Source organism: Nannospalax galili, unplaced genomic scaffold (genome assembly GCF_000622305.1).
Source record: "Nannospalax galili isolate Female #2095 unplaced genomic scaffold, S.galili_v1.0 scaffold85, whole genome shotgun sequence".
Classification (NCBI taxonomy): Eukaryota; Metazoa; Chordata; class Mammalia; order Rodentia; family Spalacidae; genus Nannospalax; species Nannospalax galili.
In genome coordinates this window covers 11,989,149-12,010,034 of record NW_008358866.1, presented here as the reverse complement: position 1 = coordinate 12,010,034, position 20,886 = coordinate 11,989,149, and the positions used below count along the sequence as shown (strand labels likewise).

General features: G+C 42.2%; 1 protein-coding gene across 5 annotated transcripts in view; it reads left to right on the top strand.

The window, feature by feature from the left end:
- Pon3 (paraoxonase 3) overlaps positions 1-20,886 on the top strand; it is a 48,977-nt gene that overhangs the window by 13,751 nt on the left and 14,340 nt on the right. For 2 of the 5 annotated variants that reach the window (XM_029558313.1, XM_029558310.1), the window contains exons 1-5: positions 3,067-3,177; positions 4,763-4,833; positions 6,321-6,401; positions 13,580-13,635; positions 19,026-19,191. In XM_029558313.1, the coding sequence (XP_029414173.1) occupies positions 3,104-3,177; positions 4,763-4,833; positions 6,321-6,401; positions 13,580-13,635; positions 19,026-19,191 (448 nt within the window). In that variant the 5' untranslated portion in view covers positions 3,067-3,103. Of the gene's footprint in view, positions 1-2,047; positions 2,212-3,066; positions 3,178-4,762; positions 4,834-6,320; positions 6,402-13,579; positions 13,636-19,025; positions 19,192-20,886 lie in introns of those variants that run through there. The other 3 variants (XM_029558312.1, XM_017795456.2, XM_029558311.1) reach the window with 3 other exon arrangements.

The window sequence follows — 20,886 nt, the reverse complement described above, 5'->3', positions numbered from 1 at the left end:
TGCAGTTCTTTCTCTAAAATGGCCTTCCTGCTGTCAGTCGGGTCTTTCATTTGTAGTATAGATTTGGTCCATGGAGCATGAATCCCATCCTCACAGACAGCTTGGCATAGTTCTTTTAAGTCTGCTGCCGGGAGGGGGTACCAAGCCAGTGGACATTGTCTTGTTATTTGTAGGTTAACAGGGAAAGCTACAGGCGGGGTTTTTGGGTCCTGAGGCCGTTGTGGCTGAGGATCCTGGGGGCAATAACTCCCATTATCCCTGAGATTACTGAGCTCTTCAATGGCTGTGGGGCATGGTGCCACAGATGGTTGTGCTGGCAGTGAAGGGGGAGGGGGATTTATCTGGGAATTTTCAGAAGTTTTTGAAGTCTGGGTTTTAACATCCAGGTTTGTTAAATCAGTCCATGAGGATTCGTAGGGGGGAAGAGGGGAGTAAAGGTTATTTTTGTTGATGGGTGTTATTTGTCTGATTTGGTCAATTTTTATTTGGGGGGCTGTTGAATCTGTTACCAGGCAATCTTCAGGATTTTTTTTCTTTATTTTTTAAGGCTGTTGAATCTGCTGTTGGGAAATCTTTAGGATCTTTTTCTTTATTTGAACCCTCCCCTTTATTATCCCCTGTTGCTAGTAAATTCTCCTCAGGCTTTGGTGGGTTTCCTAAGCATTTTTGGATGACAGCTATTATGGGGAGGAAGGAAAGGGGCAAATGGTGCCTCTCTTGGATTTCCTTCTTACCAGCCAGATAGGCAACACGGGTCCAGACCTCCGGGTTGGAAATGTCTGCCGACAGGATCCAGGGTGCGAATTGAACTACTGCATTCCAAAATTTTAAGCCTTCCTTTTGGGAAATCTTAAGTCCTCTTGATTTAAGTAGGGCTCTAAGGGAGCGAATTTGGAGGGTTTTTTGGCGTGATGCTAAATTCCCCATTATAGAAAAGAAAGGAAGTGTTGTCAGTGGTGTTCAATGTTCCCAAGGGCAGCCTGCCTGCCACCAGGGGATTGAGACGTTTTGACACTCACAAGCCTAGCTGCAGATTTAAGAAACTAGCAACCATCCTTGTGACTTTTAACTGGTTTCTGTGTTACCAGATTTTTATGAGAGTTGTAAAGGTTATTGCCTACACCCAGTCGGGCTGTCAGGGTCCAGAAAGAGGGCAGGGGGCCTTCAGCCAATATCGGGAAGTTGCCCCGACCAAGAGGCTTCAGTTGCCCACACACCGTGTCCAGACCCTTGTGAAGGCATTAACCGAAAGTAAAGCAAAGAGAGAGGCCCCCCCGCCCCCGCCCCTTTTTTTCTCATGGGGCAGGTCAATTTAAATTCTCATCAGGAAGCCTGTGGGGGTGCAGAGGACTACAGGAGAAAGCCCTCCATGTGGGGTGGTCCTCTCTGACGATCCCCTTCCCCAAGAAAAAGTTGAGGGAAAAAATGGCTTTAAAAATCTTTTTTTCCCATTTGTCTATGGCATAAGCCACCTTAAATTCTTTAAGTACTCTGTGGCCACCTGCTGCTTTAAATCCTTTGTTTTTGTTTATGTTATGGGGTACTTGGAGCCTGAGTGCCTTTTTCTCTGAGGCAGGTCAATTTAAATTCTCACCTAACTGGATTAGCTTGATCCTGAGTGCCCTGGGGGCAAAATAACAAAACACATAAGGAAGTTTGTTATCTTAAAAGTTGAATTCAATACTTGTGTGAACATCCCTTAGAACTCTGGGGATTTTTCTGTTCCTAGGGGTGTTGTCCAAGACAGAAAAGGAAAGGGGGTGAAATGCCCATTCCTAGGGGAACATGCCAGGGATTGAAAACCTAAGGCTATTCCACCTAGTCTATAGCACAAGCCTGTCTGCAAATTTAAGAGATCCATGACCAGCTCTAAGAGCAATTAACTGGTCGTTGCCTGACCGGTTTTTGCATTAGAAAGATGTATAGATGGGGGTCTTTGACTACACCTGGGTGGGCAGTTGGGGTCCGCTCAGCAGACTTAGAGTCTTTGGCTAACATCAGGGGGTAGCCCTGATCAGAAAGCCTCAATTGCTCCTTCCTCTTTAAGGGTCCCACACCGAAGGCTCAGACTGAAAATAAAAGGAAGAAAAAGATGAGAGACTCCCGATCCTCAAGGGTAGGATGACCAAGACAAAGTGGCCGCTACCCTATTGGAGAGAGGGCGTACTCACAAACACTGTGTGTACCAGGAGCATCATGTTCACTTTCCAGGTAAGTCAGGCAGAGAGCAGGAGGCCCCCGCTGGGAAAGGGAGTCCTTCCATATAGCACCCAGTCCCTTAGAGCTATCGGGACATGGAGGACTACAACCTTAGCAGCAGGGTCCCCCAACATCCCACCACATCCTTGGCTCTGAGCACAGCAACAAGGTCCAGAGCTAAAGTCCTGAGCCTCAAATCTGGAGAAGAATGAGTTACAGCACTTGACTTTCAGTATTCTTTTTTCAACCTTTTCAATATCTCAGGAGCTAACCTTCCAGAACACCAAAGCTCCAGGCTGTGAACTCTAGCTTCCCAACCTGCTCCACTCACTCCCCAAATGCCCAATTCCCAGCCTTGGAGGGTTGGAGGAGATGAAGTTAAAGTCTACAAACTCACTCCAACTGTGTAGAGCGTTACCAGAGCGGCCAAGAAGAGTACAGTCAACCTTAGGCAGAGGCCACCAGCTCTGGATCTGTGACAGGAGCCTTGTGGGATCCTAATTCGATGAGGAAAGGTGTCCTTGCACTCCGAGTGCGAAGAGGTAACCTTGAAACCTGCACTTAAAAGTGGCCTTTAACAGGGCACAGAAAAGTTCCTTGTACCCTGTACTCAAAGGTGACCCTTATATCCATGAGCAAAAGCTTTCTTGGAAAGATGGCCTCGAATCCCAAGCACAAAAGTGGCCTTGTATCCCATGGGCAAATGTTCCACTGAAACTCCTAAGTGGTTTGAACTCTGCCCACAGAGGTGACCTTGAACCTGAGGAGATGGGCGGGCGGTGCTGTGGAGACAAGATTGGTGGGCGGAGCCACAGCCTGTCCTCCTCCTCCCCCTCCTCCTCTTACCCCCACCCTTCACCAGGAGCACTGGGCGGGGCTTGTCACTGCCAGGCACCCAGACACTATGGGGAAGCTAGCGGTGCTGACTGTGCTGGGGGCCAGCCTGGCTTTAATAGGGGAGCGACTACTGAGTTTTAGGTAAGTGGGCATCTCCCTGGGGGTGTCTTCAGCTCTCTTCCTTTTCTGGTCCAAGTTAGGTCAAGGACAGGCTGCCTCCCGCTTGCTAGTAGGTGGGAAGCAGCAGCTTTGGAACCTCAATCAGATCCTCAGTCCCACCCTGTGAACTTGAGAATCAGTCCTAAGGAAAGGGGGGCAGCTGCTCGCCTTTCTAGGATGGCAGGGCAGGAATGCCCACATTGAGTTTCGAAGGTCGGGTGCCTCTCCAGGTCTCTCCCTAACTGCTTATACGGAAAAACCAAAGTCCATTGGAAGTGCTGTACTTGGGGGAGGGAACCAGACTAGCAACTGGATATTCATGGATGCCTTAGGCATTCATAAAGATCAGGCTGAAGATGAAAAGTACTGCAGAACCCAGGCCATCCTCCAAGAGGAGCCTAGAAGCAGTAAAATGAGCTGAACTCTGCAGACAGGAACCAGCACCAGTGTGGGTGCGGCAGGGACAGAGGTGTGACTTTCTGAAGAAGATCCACCAGTGGCAGCCACTCCAGAACAGACTCAGGCCAAGTCAATGTGGGCAGGAAGAACTTTTTTAAAAAGATGCTTTCCACTCCTATGTGGGCTAAGGCCTCTACTTGCCACCACTTCTCTTGGGTTGTTTTTATTCTTTCTCTAAGGAGAAGCTGGTCTCAGAGGATCTCCACTACAATCTGTTCAGATACCTGATGCCTGTTGGCAATGTTGCCAGTCCAGCTTGACAGTGTTTGTTGTTGCATTTGCTCCTCAGCCAAGTGACAGAATCCTCAAATATTAAATTAAAGGGTCATGCTGTGTGTGCTCCCCCTGCCCTCCACATGTCCCCTACAGCTAGGCAGGCAAGCTCTCTTCCATAGTGTCCCACCCCTGACCTTAAAGGGTAATTTTTTAAGTGATTAAACACTGCCTAACTGCAGTCTTATTGAATATAGTTTCATAAATATTTTAAATTATTTCTAATATTAGAAGAAGGTTTCATAGTAGAAATAAGAGCACTGTACTGAAAAATAACTTAGCTAATTGTTTAAATGGCGGTCAGTTCCATGAATGTACATATCTGTAAGCAAGTCAACATAAAGTTAAAAAGAATAAAGCTAAAGCAAAACTTACAGGGTTTAGCTCTTTGCAAACCTCATTGAAATTTGGATTTTCTATTGGATGGGTGAAGAGTCAAAAGGCGAGACTAGGGGATGAAAGGGAGGAAGTACAGATTTATAGTAAATACTTTAAAAAAGGAAATAATGGCATTTTGTGTATTTAAATGAATAATGTTGTTCAGTTCCTCATAGTATTAAGTGGTACCTTATATTTTGTATATAATCATGTTTTACTCATTCAACAATAAAAGTGAAGTTAGGTTGTATAGGCACAGTGTTTATGTAATGTCTACCTTATATGCTCTATAAGCCATAGACTTGCCTATTTATTTGCTCTGCCAGTTATAAAAGAGGACAATGAGAAGTTATCAATAGGAAAGTGACTGAAGGCCCTCTGTGTTCAGATATTGACTTGGGATGTGATACCTTGACCTCCGTGTTGGTTTCTCAGTGTTGATTTTTATCTTCTACAGAGGAAGAATGAATGCATTTCGAGAAGTGGAACCCATAGAACCTCAGAGCTGCCATCTTATTGAGGGACTTGGTATGTATGTGACAGGACCAAGGGGAGGCAGAACCATTTCTTGGCCATTGTCCCCTAGCTAAGTCTACCAAATGATTTAATTTTCTGTTAATGTCCTGGTGTGGCTTCTGACCATCACTTTGCCCAGACTACCACTACGCAAGGACTCTAAGATGCTCCACAGGTCACAGGTCGGCATCCTGGGCTTCTCAGCTGAGTCTATTTCCTTAAAGACAGTTGTCTATCATCTGATGAATTTCATTTGCATTTACTACTTCTTGGCTGATAACTGAATTCTTATTTTCTAATTCTCTCTCTCTCTCTCTCTCTCCTCTCCTCTCCTCTCCTCTCCTCTCTTCTCTTTGTTCCCCCTTTCTTGATAACTTTCCTTCATTATTCGTCAGCAAGCACCAAGAAAAGAATTTAACTTCTCATGTATCCATCAGAATCTCACAGTACCAAGATGTCTTTTAAATATATTAATCTTAAATCTGCAGCCAGATCTCCAGCTGGGTCAGGTCTTCTTTCCCTAGCACTGAAAGACCAGCTCTGCTTAGACTCAGGCTTAACTGACAGCAACTTCACACCCCTGTCATTCCCTCAGTGTTTCCTCAGCCTCCAGCCAGTTCTTGTAGACTTCCCTAAAGTGTGGCACACTGTTCTCTGGAGGCATAGTTCACAATTTGGTGGCCATTGGTTTCCCCTTTGTCCCGCTTGCTCTCCACCCGAGGCTTGCAGACAAGTTCTTCTGTGTCCACTGACCTCACCCACTTGGCACTGCCACAGTGCTTCCTGGGGCTCTGAGCCTCCAATTCCTTCTGACACTGCTGCTAGACAATAGAATAGTTTTTTCTCAGTGTCCTGGGAATCTGTTCCATCTCTTTCTCACCTTTGTTAGGACATCTGCTCCCCCATTGCTGCTCATGGAAGTCAGTCTCAAATGCATCTTTCTCCTCCAGCTCTCATAAGTTCTGAAACTCTAACTCATTCCACACCTACCACATAGTTTATATTTAAGATGGTGTTTTCTTTCATTATCAGATTATAAACTCCCTACAGTCAAGGACTATAACTTGTTTATTCATATGTGACAAGATAGGTTATTTGTGAAATTGTGTTTTATTTTTCTTACTGTATGTATTAAACACACACACACACACACACACACACATATACACAGAAAAGAAGCCCTTTTGGTATTTTGGTAACGTGGGCCTTTTGCTCCCTAATCTTTTTGGGTTTTGTGGTGTTATTATTGTTGTTTGTTTTTGAGACAGTATCTCATGTATCTAAGGCTGGCCCTGAACTTGTTATATAGCCAAGAATGAACTTGAACTTATCTTCTTGCCTCTGCCTCCCAAGTGCCAGAATTATAGAAGTGTTCCACAGACCCAGTTTATGAGGTGCTGGGAATAGAACTCAAGGCTTCCAGCTAGGCAAGCACTATTATCAGCTGAGCTGCATCCCCAGCCTTGTCCTATGCTCTTAGAAGTGGTTTGTGCTGCCAGCTAGAGAGAAGAATGAAAACAGCCTCCTCAGCAACCGTGGTATTCTAGAAACCAAAGCATTCGGGGCTTCTTCTAGGAAGGGTGAGTACATGCAGACTTCTTAGATCAGCAGAGCTCTGCCCTCTATCTCTCTGCATTCTGATAAGGGGCAAACATCAGAAGGTATCTCAAGGTATCTTCAGGGAGACTGTACATGTGCCTTGTGTGTCCCTGCTTAAACAAAGACTTTGTTTAGTGTGGGTCTCTCTTCCCTTGTGGGTCGTTGGCCACTGATCTGCAAGAACAAAGGGAGCAGAGATGACAAGCAGGGTTAGGACAGCCATGAGTATGATGGAAAAACCTTCTGGGAGTCATCTTCCGTGAGACAGCTTGTTTATTCAGGGGGTTGAAGGGAAAGATATAGGGTGAGGACAGCAGCCAAAGCTTTACCTGATAGGTGTTCATAGTATGTTTTATTTGCATGTGGCAGGAGGACCCTATCATGTAGAAAGGGGAGGTTGGATTGCCTGGCTGTAGTGCAATGCCTAATTATCATACTGAAAACCAGGGGCAGCATTTGCAAGGAACTATAGTCAAAGGTCATGTTCCAAATAAGGTCAGGCATCTGTGCTTGGAGACACTTTCCAAGTAAGGTCAGGCAGAGAGTAGGAAGCCCCTGCTGAGAAAGGGAGTCCTCCAACAGGTAAGTGGACTGTGACCTTCACGGCAGGGTTCCCCAACAGTTTAGGACAAGGACATGGCAGAACTGTCAATATTTAAAGGGGCTGCAGAGGCTTGGCAAGGGGGTAACATTCTGCTTCATTTTAAGACCACCACCCGGGATCATGGTTCAAGTCTAACAGAGATGCAGTCATAATTGAGTTTCTTATTAACCTTGTAGAGTGAGGCTCTGGGTTCAAACCCCAGGAAAGCAAACAACACACACTCTAAACAACAAAAATCAAAACATTTTTAAAGGGTCACATTTATTTAATATGAAAAATAGGGTAATGTGCCATTCGCTCACTTGTTTGCCATCTTGGGAGCTAATATTCATGCTCACTGCACATATATTTCTCAAAACATGAGCCTGCTAGGTAGCTTAGAGGGAATTAGATTAGAGGACTGCTGATGTTTAGTCCAACCCTCAAATTATGTAAGTCAACTAAATTTGAGAAACTAAAGCTAAATAGTGTAAGCCATAGGCCAATATTTTAATTATCAAGATATTTTTAATATTTAGAAGCTAGCTTAGACAGATTTAAAAAATCTGTCTAATGACATCTATCTCATGTCTCAGTATGCTTACATTTTGTGTTTGCAAAGCTGAATACATTAGACCATTCACAGGCCCTTTGCCAGTGGGATGATATTGATGTATATCAAAAAACAAAAAGCTGCCATGTCAATGGTGTATTCCTAGGAGTATCTTACTGACTCCTTACTCCTTTACACTCAGTGCAGATCTTCACAGCAGGCACAGCTATCTGTGCTTTACAGGTAGGATACTGATGCACAGAAGAATTAGGGTAGTTGCCCAATGATCCAGACCTAGACCTAGCTTACGGGCTGGGATGGTTTTCTTCTATGTCTTTGAAATCTCTGTTGTATAACACTGCCTTGCCTACTGACAACATATTTTTATTATAAAACTTTCAGAAAGTCTTATTGCAAAAGAAGATGCAAATAGAATATTACTAAATGGAGACTGACCAAAAGAAGTGAGGTAGATATTTAAATAAAAATCACTAAGAAGACACTAGTCACAAGCCCCAACTCTTGGATGGTAGAAGGTTTTATGAGGCAATGGCAGGCTAATGAAGGAGTCGTAGTTTCCTTGTTTGGGGTATTTATTTATGTGTGTATTTGGTTTCAATTGTTTAGTTTACTGGGGCTTAAACTCAGGACCTCACGCACATTTAGAGACATGTCCTACTACTGAGTTATATCTCTAGCTCATTTTAAAAAACATTTTTATTGAGTTTTTGCAAACTTCATACGGTATATTTTGATCATATTTAGACTCCACTTCCTGTATCTACACCCCTCTTATAGCCCACACCCTGCCAAATTTCATGTACTCTGTTATATATATTAAGGCCTGTCAAGTCAAATTTATGTCCCCAAATGTCCTTTGGTGTGTGGGTTTATCCACCGGAGCGGGGTTAACCTATCTAGCATCATGCCCTTAAAGAAAACCAACTCTTCCTCTCCCAGCAGTTGCCAGGAGTTCCTCAGCTAAGGTTAGAGCTTCTTCCCCATGTTCCACTTCTATGCTGGAATTCTGTCTGGATTAAATTTGCATGAGTCTTGTGCATACTGTTACCATTTCCAGCTTATTTTTTTACTTTTTATTATTTTGAGATAAGGTCTTGCTAAATTTCTCAGGCTAGCCTTGAACTTGTATAGCCCTGTCATGCTCTGAACTTGTAGTGTGTTTGTCTGAGTCCTGCAAGTAAATGAGATTAAAGGCCTGTCCTACTGGGCCCAACTAAAACAAGACTCTTGAGGTTAATTTTTATTGGTGGAAGAAACTTCTTTTTTCTATGCTTATCTTCAGTAATATAGGCCCCCTCCCCCACACATATACTCCTCCTCTTCCTCCTCCTCTCCTTCTTTGGTTTGGCTGATATAGAGTCTTGCTAGATAACCCTGACTGGCCCTCAACTCATGGACAACCTTCTGCCTCAGATTCCTAGTGCTGGGATTATAAATGTGCTCCCCAGTATTCTTACAGGAAAAATTGAAAGACAAAAATATGTCTTCCTTCAAAAATGCTACCTCATTTTTTTCCCTTTTGTGCTAACTTTGTCTTTTTTCCAAGGTTGTGAGGATTGGAAATTATTTATTATTATTTGGCTTCCCTTGGTATCTAATCAAGGGTGCTCTTGAAGTGTGACTTAGCTGTGTTAGAACTTTGCATGGGTGGGATTATCAAGCTGACAGCGTTTGTAGTTCGTGTCTTCCAGTTTTTCTCTCCTATAACTTGGCTGTCTCTAAGATGTGCTTTTACTCTGTGATGAATTCCAGTTGTTTACTTAGCTGGCAGCCAGAAACTTTTCTCCAAAGTGAAATGATAACAGTAAAATTACACAAAGTTCTGAAGTGACACTTTCTTAGGGTACTTACAGAGAATGATTGAAGAAAGGAAGAAATTATTAAAGAAATGACAAGTAACAGTAAGTTTGGCAGCTTAAAAAGCAGTAGGTACTTCTCCATAAGAGAACTGTGGGAGAGGGTTTTGATGATGGCTCTGTGCAGGCTAAGGAGTGTGTGGGAGGACCCAGAGAAGGGGTCCTGTGGCTCTTACTACCACAAGTTTCCAACTTGTAGAGATGCCCCGGGTTTGTCAAGTAGATGCCATGTGAACAGGTGTGTGGGAAGGTGAAAATGCTCTATAACCAGATGATGATGCTTTTCCATTTCTGATTGCAAAGAACCAGCTGCTCTGTGCACAGAACCACTGAAAACTAGGTTTCTGAGACAGGGTAATGTCCCTCACAGGAGATACGTAAAATGGTATTTGGCAACCAGAGACCACAGAGCTCAGAATATCTTGTACAGTAATTCAGCAAAGAGTTGAATTAGAATGGGGTTATGGTCTGACAAACCTACTATAAGTTGAAAATACTGTAAATCAAAAATGCATGTCATGTACCTAACTCATGGAACATTTATAGGTTAGATAGCCAGGACACTGCAGAAGTCCATTGTTTCCTCTCAGCCCTTTATTGCCAAGGGTCAGCCTCAAAAGAGTATATTGTAAAGTGTGTCGATAGCCTGAGGAAATATCAGAATTCAGAATCTAGGGTAACATTTTTTGTGAATGTGTTTTGCTTTTGTGCCATGGGAAAACTGAGAAATTCTAATTTAAACCATCATAAACTGGGGAACATTTCAGATATTAATTCTCATTATCACTTAATATCAAAATGAGACAAAGTTCAGTTAACTAAAGTGGTTATTGACTAAGTCAACTAGGTTGCCCTGAGAGCTTCAACAATGAGAAGGTGAATATTGTGCAGAATACAAGCATACAACATGAAATAAAACCCAGGCCTTGTTCTCAGGAAGCCTCTCTTCCAGTAGAAAATTAACAAGTGAACACAGGACATTGTGGAAAATGTCCTGGTGGAGACACCCACAGGCAGTCATATTTGCACATAAAAAATTGACACTAAAACCAGAGGGTTTAGAAAACCCAAAGCAGTGACCACATGCTCATCCCAAGAGACTGTGATTTTAGCCTGGAGATAAGGATGTAAGGGAAAGAGCTGAGCACACTGGGAGGAGAGAACAGTATGTAAATACACATGTAGGTAAATGACTGGCTTGATTCGTAAGCTATTCAAAGAAGCACCAAAGCACAATGGGAATGGAGCATGGGAAAGGATGCAGGGAACCAACTAGGGCCAAGGTGTGGAGGGCTTTGGATCTAGAGCAAGGAGCAGGAGAGCTGCACTCCCAGCTCTGGTGGGCCTCTGGAAGGCCTTCGTAGGGGAGTGACAAGGTCAGTGGGGCAGTTTAGGAGGATGACTGTCAACAAAGACAGTGGGTTAGGGGCAAAACTGAGCAGTTGGGAAGTTCCAGTGCTTGCATGATAAGTAACTGGTAGATTTGGAGATTAAAGAAAAGTTGGGGGGCATCAAAGGTAGCTCCAAATTCCCTGATTTGGGTACTTGAAGGTAAGTGGCATTCATTCACATTGAAAGATAGGAAAGATAAAAGGGAGAAAATTCTTGAACTATGAGTAACCGGATAGAAATCTTTAGTGTGCAGGTGTCTGCAGAAGTCTGAACTTGAGAGAATGACTTGATGTAGAGATCAGAGAATCAAGAGCATGTGGGTGGAAAGTGGAAACTGAGAACAGGACTTGGGTGCCACCATCATTAACAACATGCAAAGGCAGACAGAGCCTTATTCCATATGCAGAACAGAGTGGAAAATAAAGGTGCAGGAAACCAAGGAGTAGTGAGCAGATGAGAGGAGGGGTACACAGAGGAGGAAGAGTTACTAGAGAAGCAACAATCCTATGATACTAAATTTCACTTTAATCGATGTGTTAGGTTCACCGCCTTGTGTATATCACTCCATGTGGAAATAGCGTTTGATCTTTGAAGCCATTTGGGTACTGTACATAGGTACATCTCTATTACCAGAATACTTGGGAAATGGGATACTCTGGTTGATTTTAGTTTTAATATTACTAGTCAGGAGTTAGTTCCAATCTTAAGTGTAGTGAATAAGGTTAAACCTTCCTCTGTTTCCTTGACTTCAATGCCTGTTGCTCACCATTCTGTGGGTTCAAATTTACATTTTCTTTGGCTTTGTCTTGCCTTTTCTTTTCCACATCCTCCTCTATGTTCCCCCAGTTGCCTAGTGATGACCTAGTGACTCATTTCCCAAGCTGACCATTTCCCATATGTTCCAGTTACTATGGCTATGTGACAGACTGCCCCATACTTAGTGACTTAAAACAGCAAGGTTGAACATGGTAAGTCCAGCATTCAGGAAACTGAGGCAAGAGGATCCTAAATTCAAGAATATGTTGGACTCTGACTCAAAACAAGCAAGAAAATCCCAGTCATTTTTCTCATAGCTTCTCAATTTTGGTAGAGGTCAGTGAAGAAAGTCTGTGTATTCTATTTGTGCTGGCAAAGGTGACTCAGAGACTGATAACTAGCCCTCTGGGATCCTCTGGTTGTTTTCTCCTCCTTTTGTGTTTGCTACATTCAGTGCTCTGAGGCTTTGAATAACCAGACTCCTGTATTTCATTTCTGGGCTCCCAAGGTGCATGCTGAAGGGAGGAGAGGAGAGAGAGAGGGTGAGGGAAGGAGACAGGGAGGAGAGAAAGAGGGAAGGGATGACAGACAAAAGGAGAAAGAGATGGAGGGAGGGAGAGAGAACATCAAGGGCAGCTACAGCTATGACATTTTACCTTAGAAGTCACATGGCATTATATTCATCCCATTCCATTTATCAAGGCTATTTCAAAAGTCTACCCAGGCTCAATGGAAAAGAATAGAGACTATGTCCTGATGGAAAAGTATGTATATTAGTCAGGGTTCTCCAAAGAAACAGAGCCAGTAGAATGAATATATATGTATAAGGATTTATCAGCTTAGCTCACAAGATAGAGTCCCAGTAGTCAAACAATGGCTGCACCACAATGGAAAGGCTGAGACTCCATAATCGCTCAGTCCATGAGGCTGGATGTCTCAGTAGTGCCAATCTGGTGCTGAAGGTCTGATGAATTCCAAAAGATCAGCTAGTCTTCAGTCTACAGCAGCAAGATGAACTCACCAGCAAGAGAGAAGGCAAGCAGCAAAAAGCAAAAGATTGTTCTCCTCTGCCATGGCCTTTTATATGGCTGCCATCAGAAGGTAACACCCACATTTAGGGTGTGTCTTCCAGCTTCAAATGATCCAATCAAGAAGATCTCTTTCATTTCAGTTAATCCCAGATCAAATTGACACCCAGGATTAGCTATCACAATGTGAATATCATATCTTAAGAGGAGCATGTGGCTAAGGTTTGACAGTTTTAGAACACAGTTTGCCACATTAGATCACCATTGCCTTTAGAATCAGTCCTGCTCCCATGTCTTACATGGATCTCTCTCCCTACTGTGGACCATCCTGTCTCCATCAAATTTTACTTGTTATACACTTCTTTCCAAAGAAAAATAGTCAAGACCAACTCTCAAAGAGGAAGTGATCTGATTCAGCTCTTTGTACTTCATTTGTTCTCATTAGTCTGTCTCAAGACTGCTTATTTTTATCACAGGGAACACTTACTCAATAATTTCCCAATGTGATTGTATAATGATATATTTTGAAGCTCAACCAGTTGTAGAGTGAGAAACACTTGGCAGAGAAGCTTCTGAGCCTCACATGATGACTTCCTGAACTTTCTCATTCAATATGAAGAACAGATTTCTATAGGGAATAGCACTGACTTTCTCAGTATGTGCCCTGGAATTATTATTATGTAAAAGTTAAATCTATGAGTGTGTTTTTACATATTTTTTCCCTTTTTCTTCTGAAAATGGAATTCTAAAAAGAATTTAATATTTGAGGAGTCTGACTCAGATGTTCTTATAGAGTAGCTATGCTAATGAGATTCCTGAAAATTAATATAGTTTCCCAAGTAAATGGTTGAAATAGTTAATGCAGTTTCCAGAAGAGGTTCAAAATCTAGGCTCTTGGACTTGTTGTTTTAAAGCTTCATATATGCATCTTTGTGATTTGTTTTTTTTTCGTTTTGTTTTTGCTTTGCAGAGAATGGCTCTGAAGATATTGATATACTTCCTAGTGGGCTGGCTTTTATCTCCACTGTGAGTATTTTTGACCCCTCTGAGGCTCACATCAATAGCTGTATAGACAGTGCATTAAAGTTGCCAGCTACAGCTGACAGATGGACCCCTACATGCTCATCCCATCTCTGGGTAGACCCATCAACTACAAAAGCCAAACTGCAATCTGGAGGGCTAATTAGAGCACCGCAGGCATGCCTAGCTCTGACTGCCCCATGTGGGCAATTCCCTGTGGCCAGCTGCATGCTTGGCGAGAGTCTCAGTAAATGTGTATTGATGTCCATTTCACTCCCAGACTGATCTCCAAATCTGTCCTGTTGCTGTTCATCTTCATCATTACCTTATTGGGTGGGACTTCAGTTTCTGGTAGTCATTTTCTCACTAGCCAGTGTTCTTGCTCTGTCTGCTTGTGTGTGGTGCTCTGTAAATGTTAATGGGTCTGATGTTAATCATGTGACTGGATTCAAAACTCTCAGCACATTCCCTTTTGGACTCCCTCCTAGTCCTGTGTTCTTCCAAGCATAGAGAAGAACCTGTATTTTGTTCTCAAAACCACCTTGACAAGTTTTAGATGATCAGGAAGTTATACTGCAGGGCAAAAATCAACAAGCAAAATAACTGTGTGTTTGTGACATGTGGAAAATTGCCATGTGTTTATCAAGCCAGTCACATATTGGAATAGGGTCTAACATTTTGGTGGCTGGTTTTGTTTGCATGATTGGGCATCAAACCCAGAGCCTTGTGCGTATCCATCCACTGAGCTAAACTCCTAGCATAGGGTCTAAGATTTCAGTAAAGTGGACTTACCACACTTTTAATGTGATTTTGTTGTTGTTGTTGTTGTTGTTGTTGTTGTTGCAAGATATGAATAATATTCCATTTTGGCCATTGAAATACAATCAAACTATATGAATTTTAAGTCTATATATTTTCAGCCAAAAATAAGACACTGGTAGCAAGCATGGCCTGACTTTCCAGGTTCTTAAGTGTGCACAGTAGAATCCAATGAAGCTCTCTCTTGAATTTTAAATGGGGGGAGGAGTAGGATTTTCTTTCTTTACTTTTCTTCTAAAATCAAAGATAAAACAAAACTGTCTGGAAGTGTTTTGTTTTTTTTTTTCCTTGACCTCAATTTTTCTATTGTCAGGTTTGATTCAGTCCTATGACTAGACCTTCCAAGATGGTTATTCTGCATACTTAGTAGATGTCTTTGCTCTTAGGAAACAGTATTTGTCATTCCTACAGTCTGCTCCCCCCGCCTCCCATTTTCATGGTAGCAGAGGTTCAGAGCTATTGCTAAACAGAAAGAAGACCTTTCAGGCCAAGGCCTGCTTGAGAGATGTCAGCATCCAGTCTCTTTTCATCCTTTTGAACTAATGATTTCTGTTTGGAGCTCAGGATTGCATTCTTCTATTTATTTCCAATCTTTCTGCACGCAAGATCTTGCTCTCCCTAGACAATGTTTGGAAGTTGCAGATCAGACAGTAATTCTATGCAAATAGATATTTTTAGTCTTTTGGAGGTGCCAGAGGCTATTTTCTTCCCTGCCTTGGGACTTGGCATACTTCTTTTTGTCTGCAGGATTACTCCCTTCCTCATACTTTGCTAATTCACTTCTGTTTTTTGGTGAAGCCTCCCTGAAGAGACACGCAGCTTTCTCAGCAAGTCTCTCCTGGTGCTGTTGCTGGGCTATGCATAGTATATACACCACCCTATCTGGTTATGCCCTCACTGCTCTATCATGGGACTTCAAGTTCCTTCAGTCTAGGACTTGGGTGTGTTCACTGATATGCACAGTATCTGGCACACCACTAAGCATATGCCGGCACCAAAGTGCGCACTAAGGACTGCAAGTAAATGAGGGCTGTGGAAGGTTTCAATGAATATCCACAATATGGGCAATCTACTGGGAGAAAATCAGAAGCCTGCACTTCCAGTGACTGTCTCCATTTCCATTAGTGGGTGGTAGGAATGAAACAGCCTACTATTACCAGCCCACAGTAGGATTGCTGTCACCAAGGACTAACCTAACAGAATGCCTTGAATAGGCACCTAGACCAGTTAATTCATTATCACTCCTAATATAAGCTGTTTGTTTGTAGTGTCATACTTTTGCCTTCATCAAATCTTTTCTACATCTGGAATATCCAGTCTTTCCCTTAAACTGATAGCACCTTAACTGTGTCTGTGATTGCAAAGTACTTGTGAAGATGTTCTGCCTTGAACTACCTCCCCCTTCTTTTCTTTATGGTGTGGCAGGAGGCTGTGCAGTGAATGATCAACATTCTGCCTCTACAGTTTGTAGGGGAAACTGCTTTCTGTACTTCATTTCCTGTATGAAAAGGAAGGCTGGGACTAGATGCCCCTGACATTTTCTCCCATAATGTTGCTATTCTCTGAGTCAATAAACTTGGTGACAGATTGGCTATAGGGAAAGAGTGGACCTGAGAACTGAATTTTATGGCTTGATAGAAGAATATTTCCCTTGACTGAGAAGAATAGACGTCCATGAGAGGGAGGAGCTGGGGGTTGCATGCTAACTTTGGCTGTTGACAAGCTGACTCAAAGCTAACCTTAGGAGGAACTTGGGAATATAAGCAGGGGTACCAGAGACAGGTTATACATATTGGAGAGTCAGGGGTATGGAGGAAATACCTGAAGCTTTATGAAAGAGAACTCCCTGGAAAGAGCACAGAGTGAGAGGGGAGGAGATGAATGAAGGCAGAAGAAAAATCCAAGAGGCAGGAATGGAAGCAGGTCTTGTATCTCAAAACTCTACTTCTGACTTTCTGGCATGAAGGAAGGGGGCATCATGAAGAGTCCAGGACTCCAGAGCATAAGATAGAGGAAGACAGGAGGGTTTTCAAGACTCTTATAAGACCTTTGTAGGTATGTTTCTACAAACTGCAGAGGTAGAATGTTGATTCCAGAGAAACGAGAGTTGGAGTAAGTCAGGTGATATAAGAAATTTCAAGCAAAGCAAAGAGAGATAAATACTTATTTGAAGTAAGTTAAGGAAAGATTTGTTTCAAAGAATGAGAAATATGAGTAAAATTTCAGGCCAAAGAAGAAGCCATTGGTGAACAATAAGTAATTAAATAAGAATGGGAGGTCTTATAGATCAAGGAACCAGAATAAATAGTGACAGAGTCAACAGGAGATCAGAAGAGGGACATTTCTTCTTCAAGAAAAGAGGAAGAAATGAAGAGAATGGGTAAAACTGAAGGATCATTCATGGAAAGGAGTTTGAGGAAATTCACATTGATTGCCATGGTCTTTCCAGAGAAGTACGAGATAAACCCATCATTCAGAGTAAAGAGGAATGTGATGTGGACACTGGGAGATGGTACAGAGCATTAGGGTACTTAAATGGAAAAATAGAATGGATTGTCTGTGAGAATGAACAAGAGATCCAGTGAGCAACATTAACTATCCAGATGAAGTTGGGATGATGCATTTATACTTTCAATGTGATTTTATATGCCTCTCACTTTTTCCTGATAACCATCATAGCATATATAATGATGTCTAACTATAGTTTTAAACATATTTTTATTAATTCTTTGAAAATTTTATGCAAATATTTTGATCATATTCACCCTTCCCTCATCCCCTAACTCCAACCAGATCTCCCCTTCCCTTCCCCATTCTTCCCAACTTCCTGTTCTCTCTTTTTCTTAATAACCCAGAGTCTGATTTGTGCTGCCTACATATTCCTGGTGTGGAGCTATCCACTGGGGCATGGTTGACCTACCAGTGGTCACACTTTTAAAGAAAATTGACTTTCTCTCCCATAGGAGCCATCAACTGTCAATAGCAATTCAGTTAGGGGTGAAGGCTGATGAGTCCCTCTCCCTCCATACTGAAATACTGATTGACTTGATCTTGTGTAGGTCTTGTGCAGGCAACCACAGTTGCTCTGAGTAAATAAGTGGAGCAGTTCTGTCAGGTCCAGAAGATACTATTTCACTCCTGTCCTCCCTGACCTCTGACTCTTACGATCACTATGCCCCCTCTTCTTTGATGGTCTCTGAGCATTTGATGGGGGAAATGATATAGATGTCTGATTTGTGACCGTAGGTGCCCACCTTTTTTAGTGGTAAGTCAGAGCAAAGAGAGCATCTGATAGAGAAGCAAAGGGTGTGGCTTCTTTAGAGATAGTCTTTACTTGGTGGGGACAGAAGCTGGGAGTCAGGGTACTATCCATCCCTACTCCAGGCATGGTGAATAAGGAAGATTAAAGAGTGAATGACACTCTTCTTATGGCTTCAGAGGCCTCTTCTGGACAGCATGGAGCACACAGTTTGGATCAGGATAATTTTAAGAAAGACTTGAAGATGTAGATTGAGACACGCAGAGGATATTGACCACCTTAAGGTCAGGGCAATGGAAGGACCAAGAAGTGTGTGAATTGCAAGGGTAATAGCAGGAAGAGGAACAGGGAGAGAAGGTAAAATGTGTGGTGGTGGTGTACGCTTTAATCCCAGCATTCGGGAGGCAGAGGCAGGCAGATCTCTGTGAGTTCGAGGCCAGCCTGGTCTCCATAGTGAATCCAGGACAGCTGGGGCTACAGGGAGACACTGTCTCAAAAAGACCAAAAAAAAAAGAAAGGAGAAGTTTAATTTAGCTATCGATGGAGAAGACTGGAGAAGAAAGAAGGTGGTCCATGTTGATATATATAAGAGTGCTTGGTGTAGAAAAAACCAACCCCAAGGTTTAACACAATGAACTAGTATGTAGCAAAGATTCAATAGATTTGGAGTGTCTACTGCTTGTTGATGAATACTTCATAGTACATTCCAAAGCACTGCAAATGAGCTTTTGTAGTATTTGGAAAAAAAGGTTCATATCAAAGTTTTCAGACATATAAGAACAAAAAATAGGTCAGAAATCTTTGTGATGCTGGCACCCAGTGCTAACCTTCAGCTGATACTATTTATGGCTATATAATACAATCATTGGAAGAATAACAGCAATAGAATTAAACCGCACACTCATTCTCCATGATTTGAGGGAAAAAATTACAGAATATTAGGACTGGAAAGAATCTTAGCATTCATAGATTTCAACTGTTTCATGTCATAGAAGAGGACCCAAGGCAGTGGCAGACTAAGGGAGCCTCACAGAATAATACAGCTTGGTCCTGACGTTGTAATGTGTGGCTTGACTTTTTCTAAATTAAAATGATTCCTTATCTCAAGCATGGCTCTGTATTCACAACCAAGGCTTGGGTGACATCAGTGACCACCTCAGTTTAGATAATTGCCATGGTTGACAGAGTGAAAAATCCCCCAAATTCAAATGAAATGCAGAACCTGGAACATTTTTGTTTGACTTTGAGATTTTGGCTTCCATACGAAAATGTCGTTTTAATATGCATATGTGTATAGACTGATTCTCTATTTTTAAAGGGATTAAAATATCCAGGCATGCCAAACTTTGCACCAGATGAACTAGGAAAAATCTTCCTGATGGATCTGAATGAACAAAACCCAAAAGCACAAGCACTCAACATTAGTGACGGATTTGACAGAGAATCATTTAATCCACATGGGATCAGTACTTTCATCGACAAAGGTAAAAACCTAATGACTAAGAATAAGGGGAAATGAGGGGAAAGAGAAGTCACTCCTTCCCTATTACCCAAGATGGAAAGGATATTCTACCAAAGAAATGTATGCAGCATTTGTTAAATATTAAGTATGTACAAAAGCCTTTTAAAATATTAAAGAAGACTACTATGGGCCTAAGTGGCTTCCTCCTGTTCCTTCTACCTACTTTTTGTCACATTTGACTATCACAACCTGTTTAAATACTGTTCTGAGACATCTAACATAAATTAAAGGTCTTTTAAAAATAACTGTATAACATTCAAAAGTATACCATAAGGGGAAAATAGAAAAATTGGACTCATGGAAATTCATAACAAAAAACCACTACCAAGAAAGGGAAAAAGTCCAAAGAATGCCACACTAATATTTGCAAAATGATGTGTCTGATTAAGAGCTTGCATTTAGAATATATACGTGAATCTTGCAACTCAACATCAGAAAGACAAGCAGCCCAATTAAAAGTGGTCAGATACCCGAACAGACTATTCTGCTACAATATAAGTATGTTAAAAGATGTTTGACAGTTTTACTTATTCGTGAAATGCAAATCAAGTCAAAACAAGTTACTTCTTCATGTCCATGAAATTAACAATATTAAAAGAGAAAAGGGGCTGGAGAGATGGCTGAGTGGGTAAGAGCATTTGTTCTGCGAGCATGGGGACCTGAAGTTGAATCCTCAGCACCCACATGAAAAGTTGGGTGTGGCTGGCTATCTATTTCTGTAACTCCAGCATTGGATGGCAAAAGCAAGTGGATCCCGAAAGTTTGCTGGCCAGCCAGCCTAAGCCAAAATGGCAAGCTTCCAGTTTAGTGAGAGACCCTGTCTCTAGTTACTAAGAGAAAGCGATAGAGGAAAATACTCAATATCCTGCTCTGACCACCACATACTTGAGTATGCATACACCTGCACACTCAAGTACACCCACCACACATACACAACACACACAACACAACACACACACAGACATACACACACACACACACACACACACACACACACACCCCACAAGACAAGCAATAACAAATGTAAACAAGGATGTGGAGAAATTGAAGCCACTTTGCTGGTGACATTGTGGAATGGTAGAGTTACTGTGGAAAGCAGCCTGGCAGCTCCTCAAAGTGCCAAACATGGTTCTACTTTGTGATGTGTGAGCAAGAGAACTGGAAACGCATCCGTACCAATACGTCTACACAAATTACACAAATTTTTGTAGCAGCATTCCCCCTAGTAACTACATGCCCATAAACTGATGAGCAGGGAACACAGTTACAAATAGAGCATCATTTGGCAATAATGAACTATGAATGCATGCTATGACACAGATGCACCTTGGAAATGCTGTGCTAGATGAAATAATTCAGTCACTGAAGGTCACATATTGGTTGTTCCATCTGCATGAAGTATTCTGAACAGACGATTTATAGACAAAAGTAGATTAGTCTGGGAGGGGAGGGGGATGAGGAGTAGCAGCTAAATGACATGTCATTTCTTTGGGGGATGGTGAAAATATTCTGAAACTAGATAGTTGCACCTATTGCACAACCCCAGGAGTGTACTACAACTCACTAAATTTTACATTTTATATGACTGAATTGACTGTCATGTGATTCATATCTCAAGAAACTATCCAAGAAGCAAAGAATATATATATATAGATAG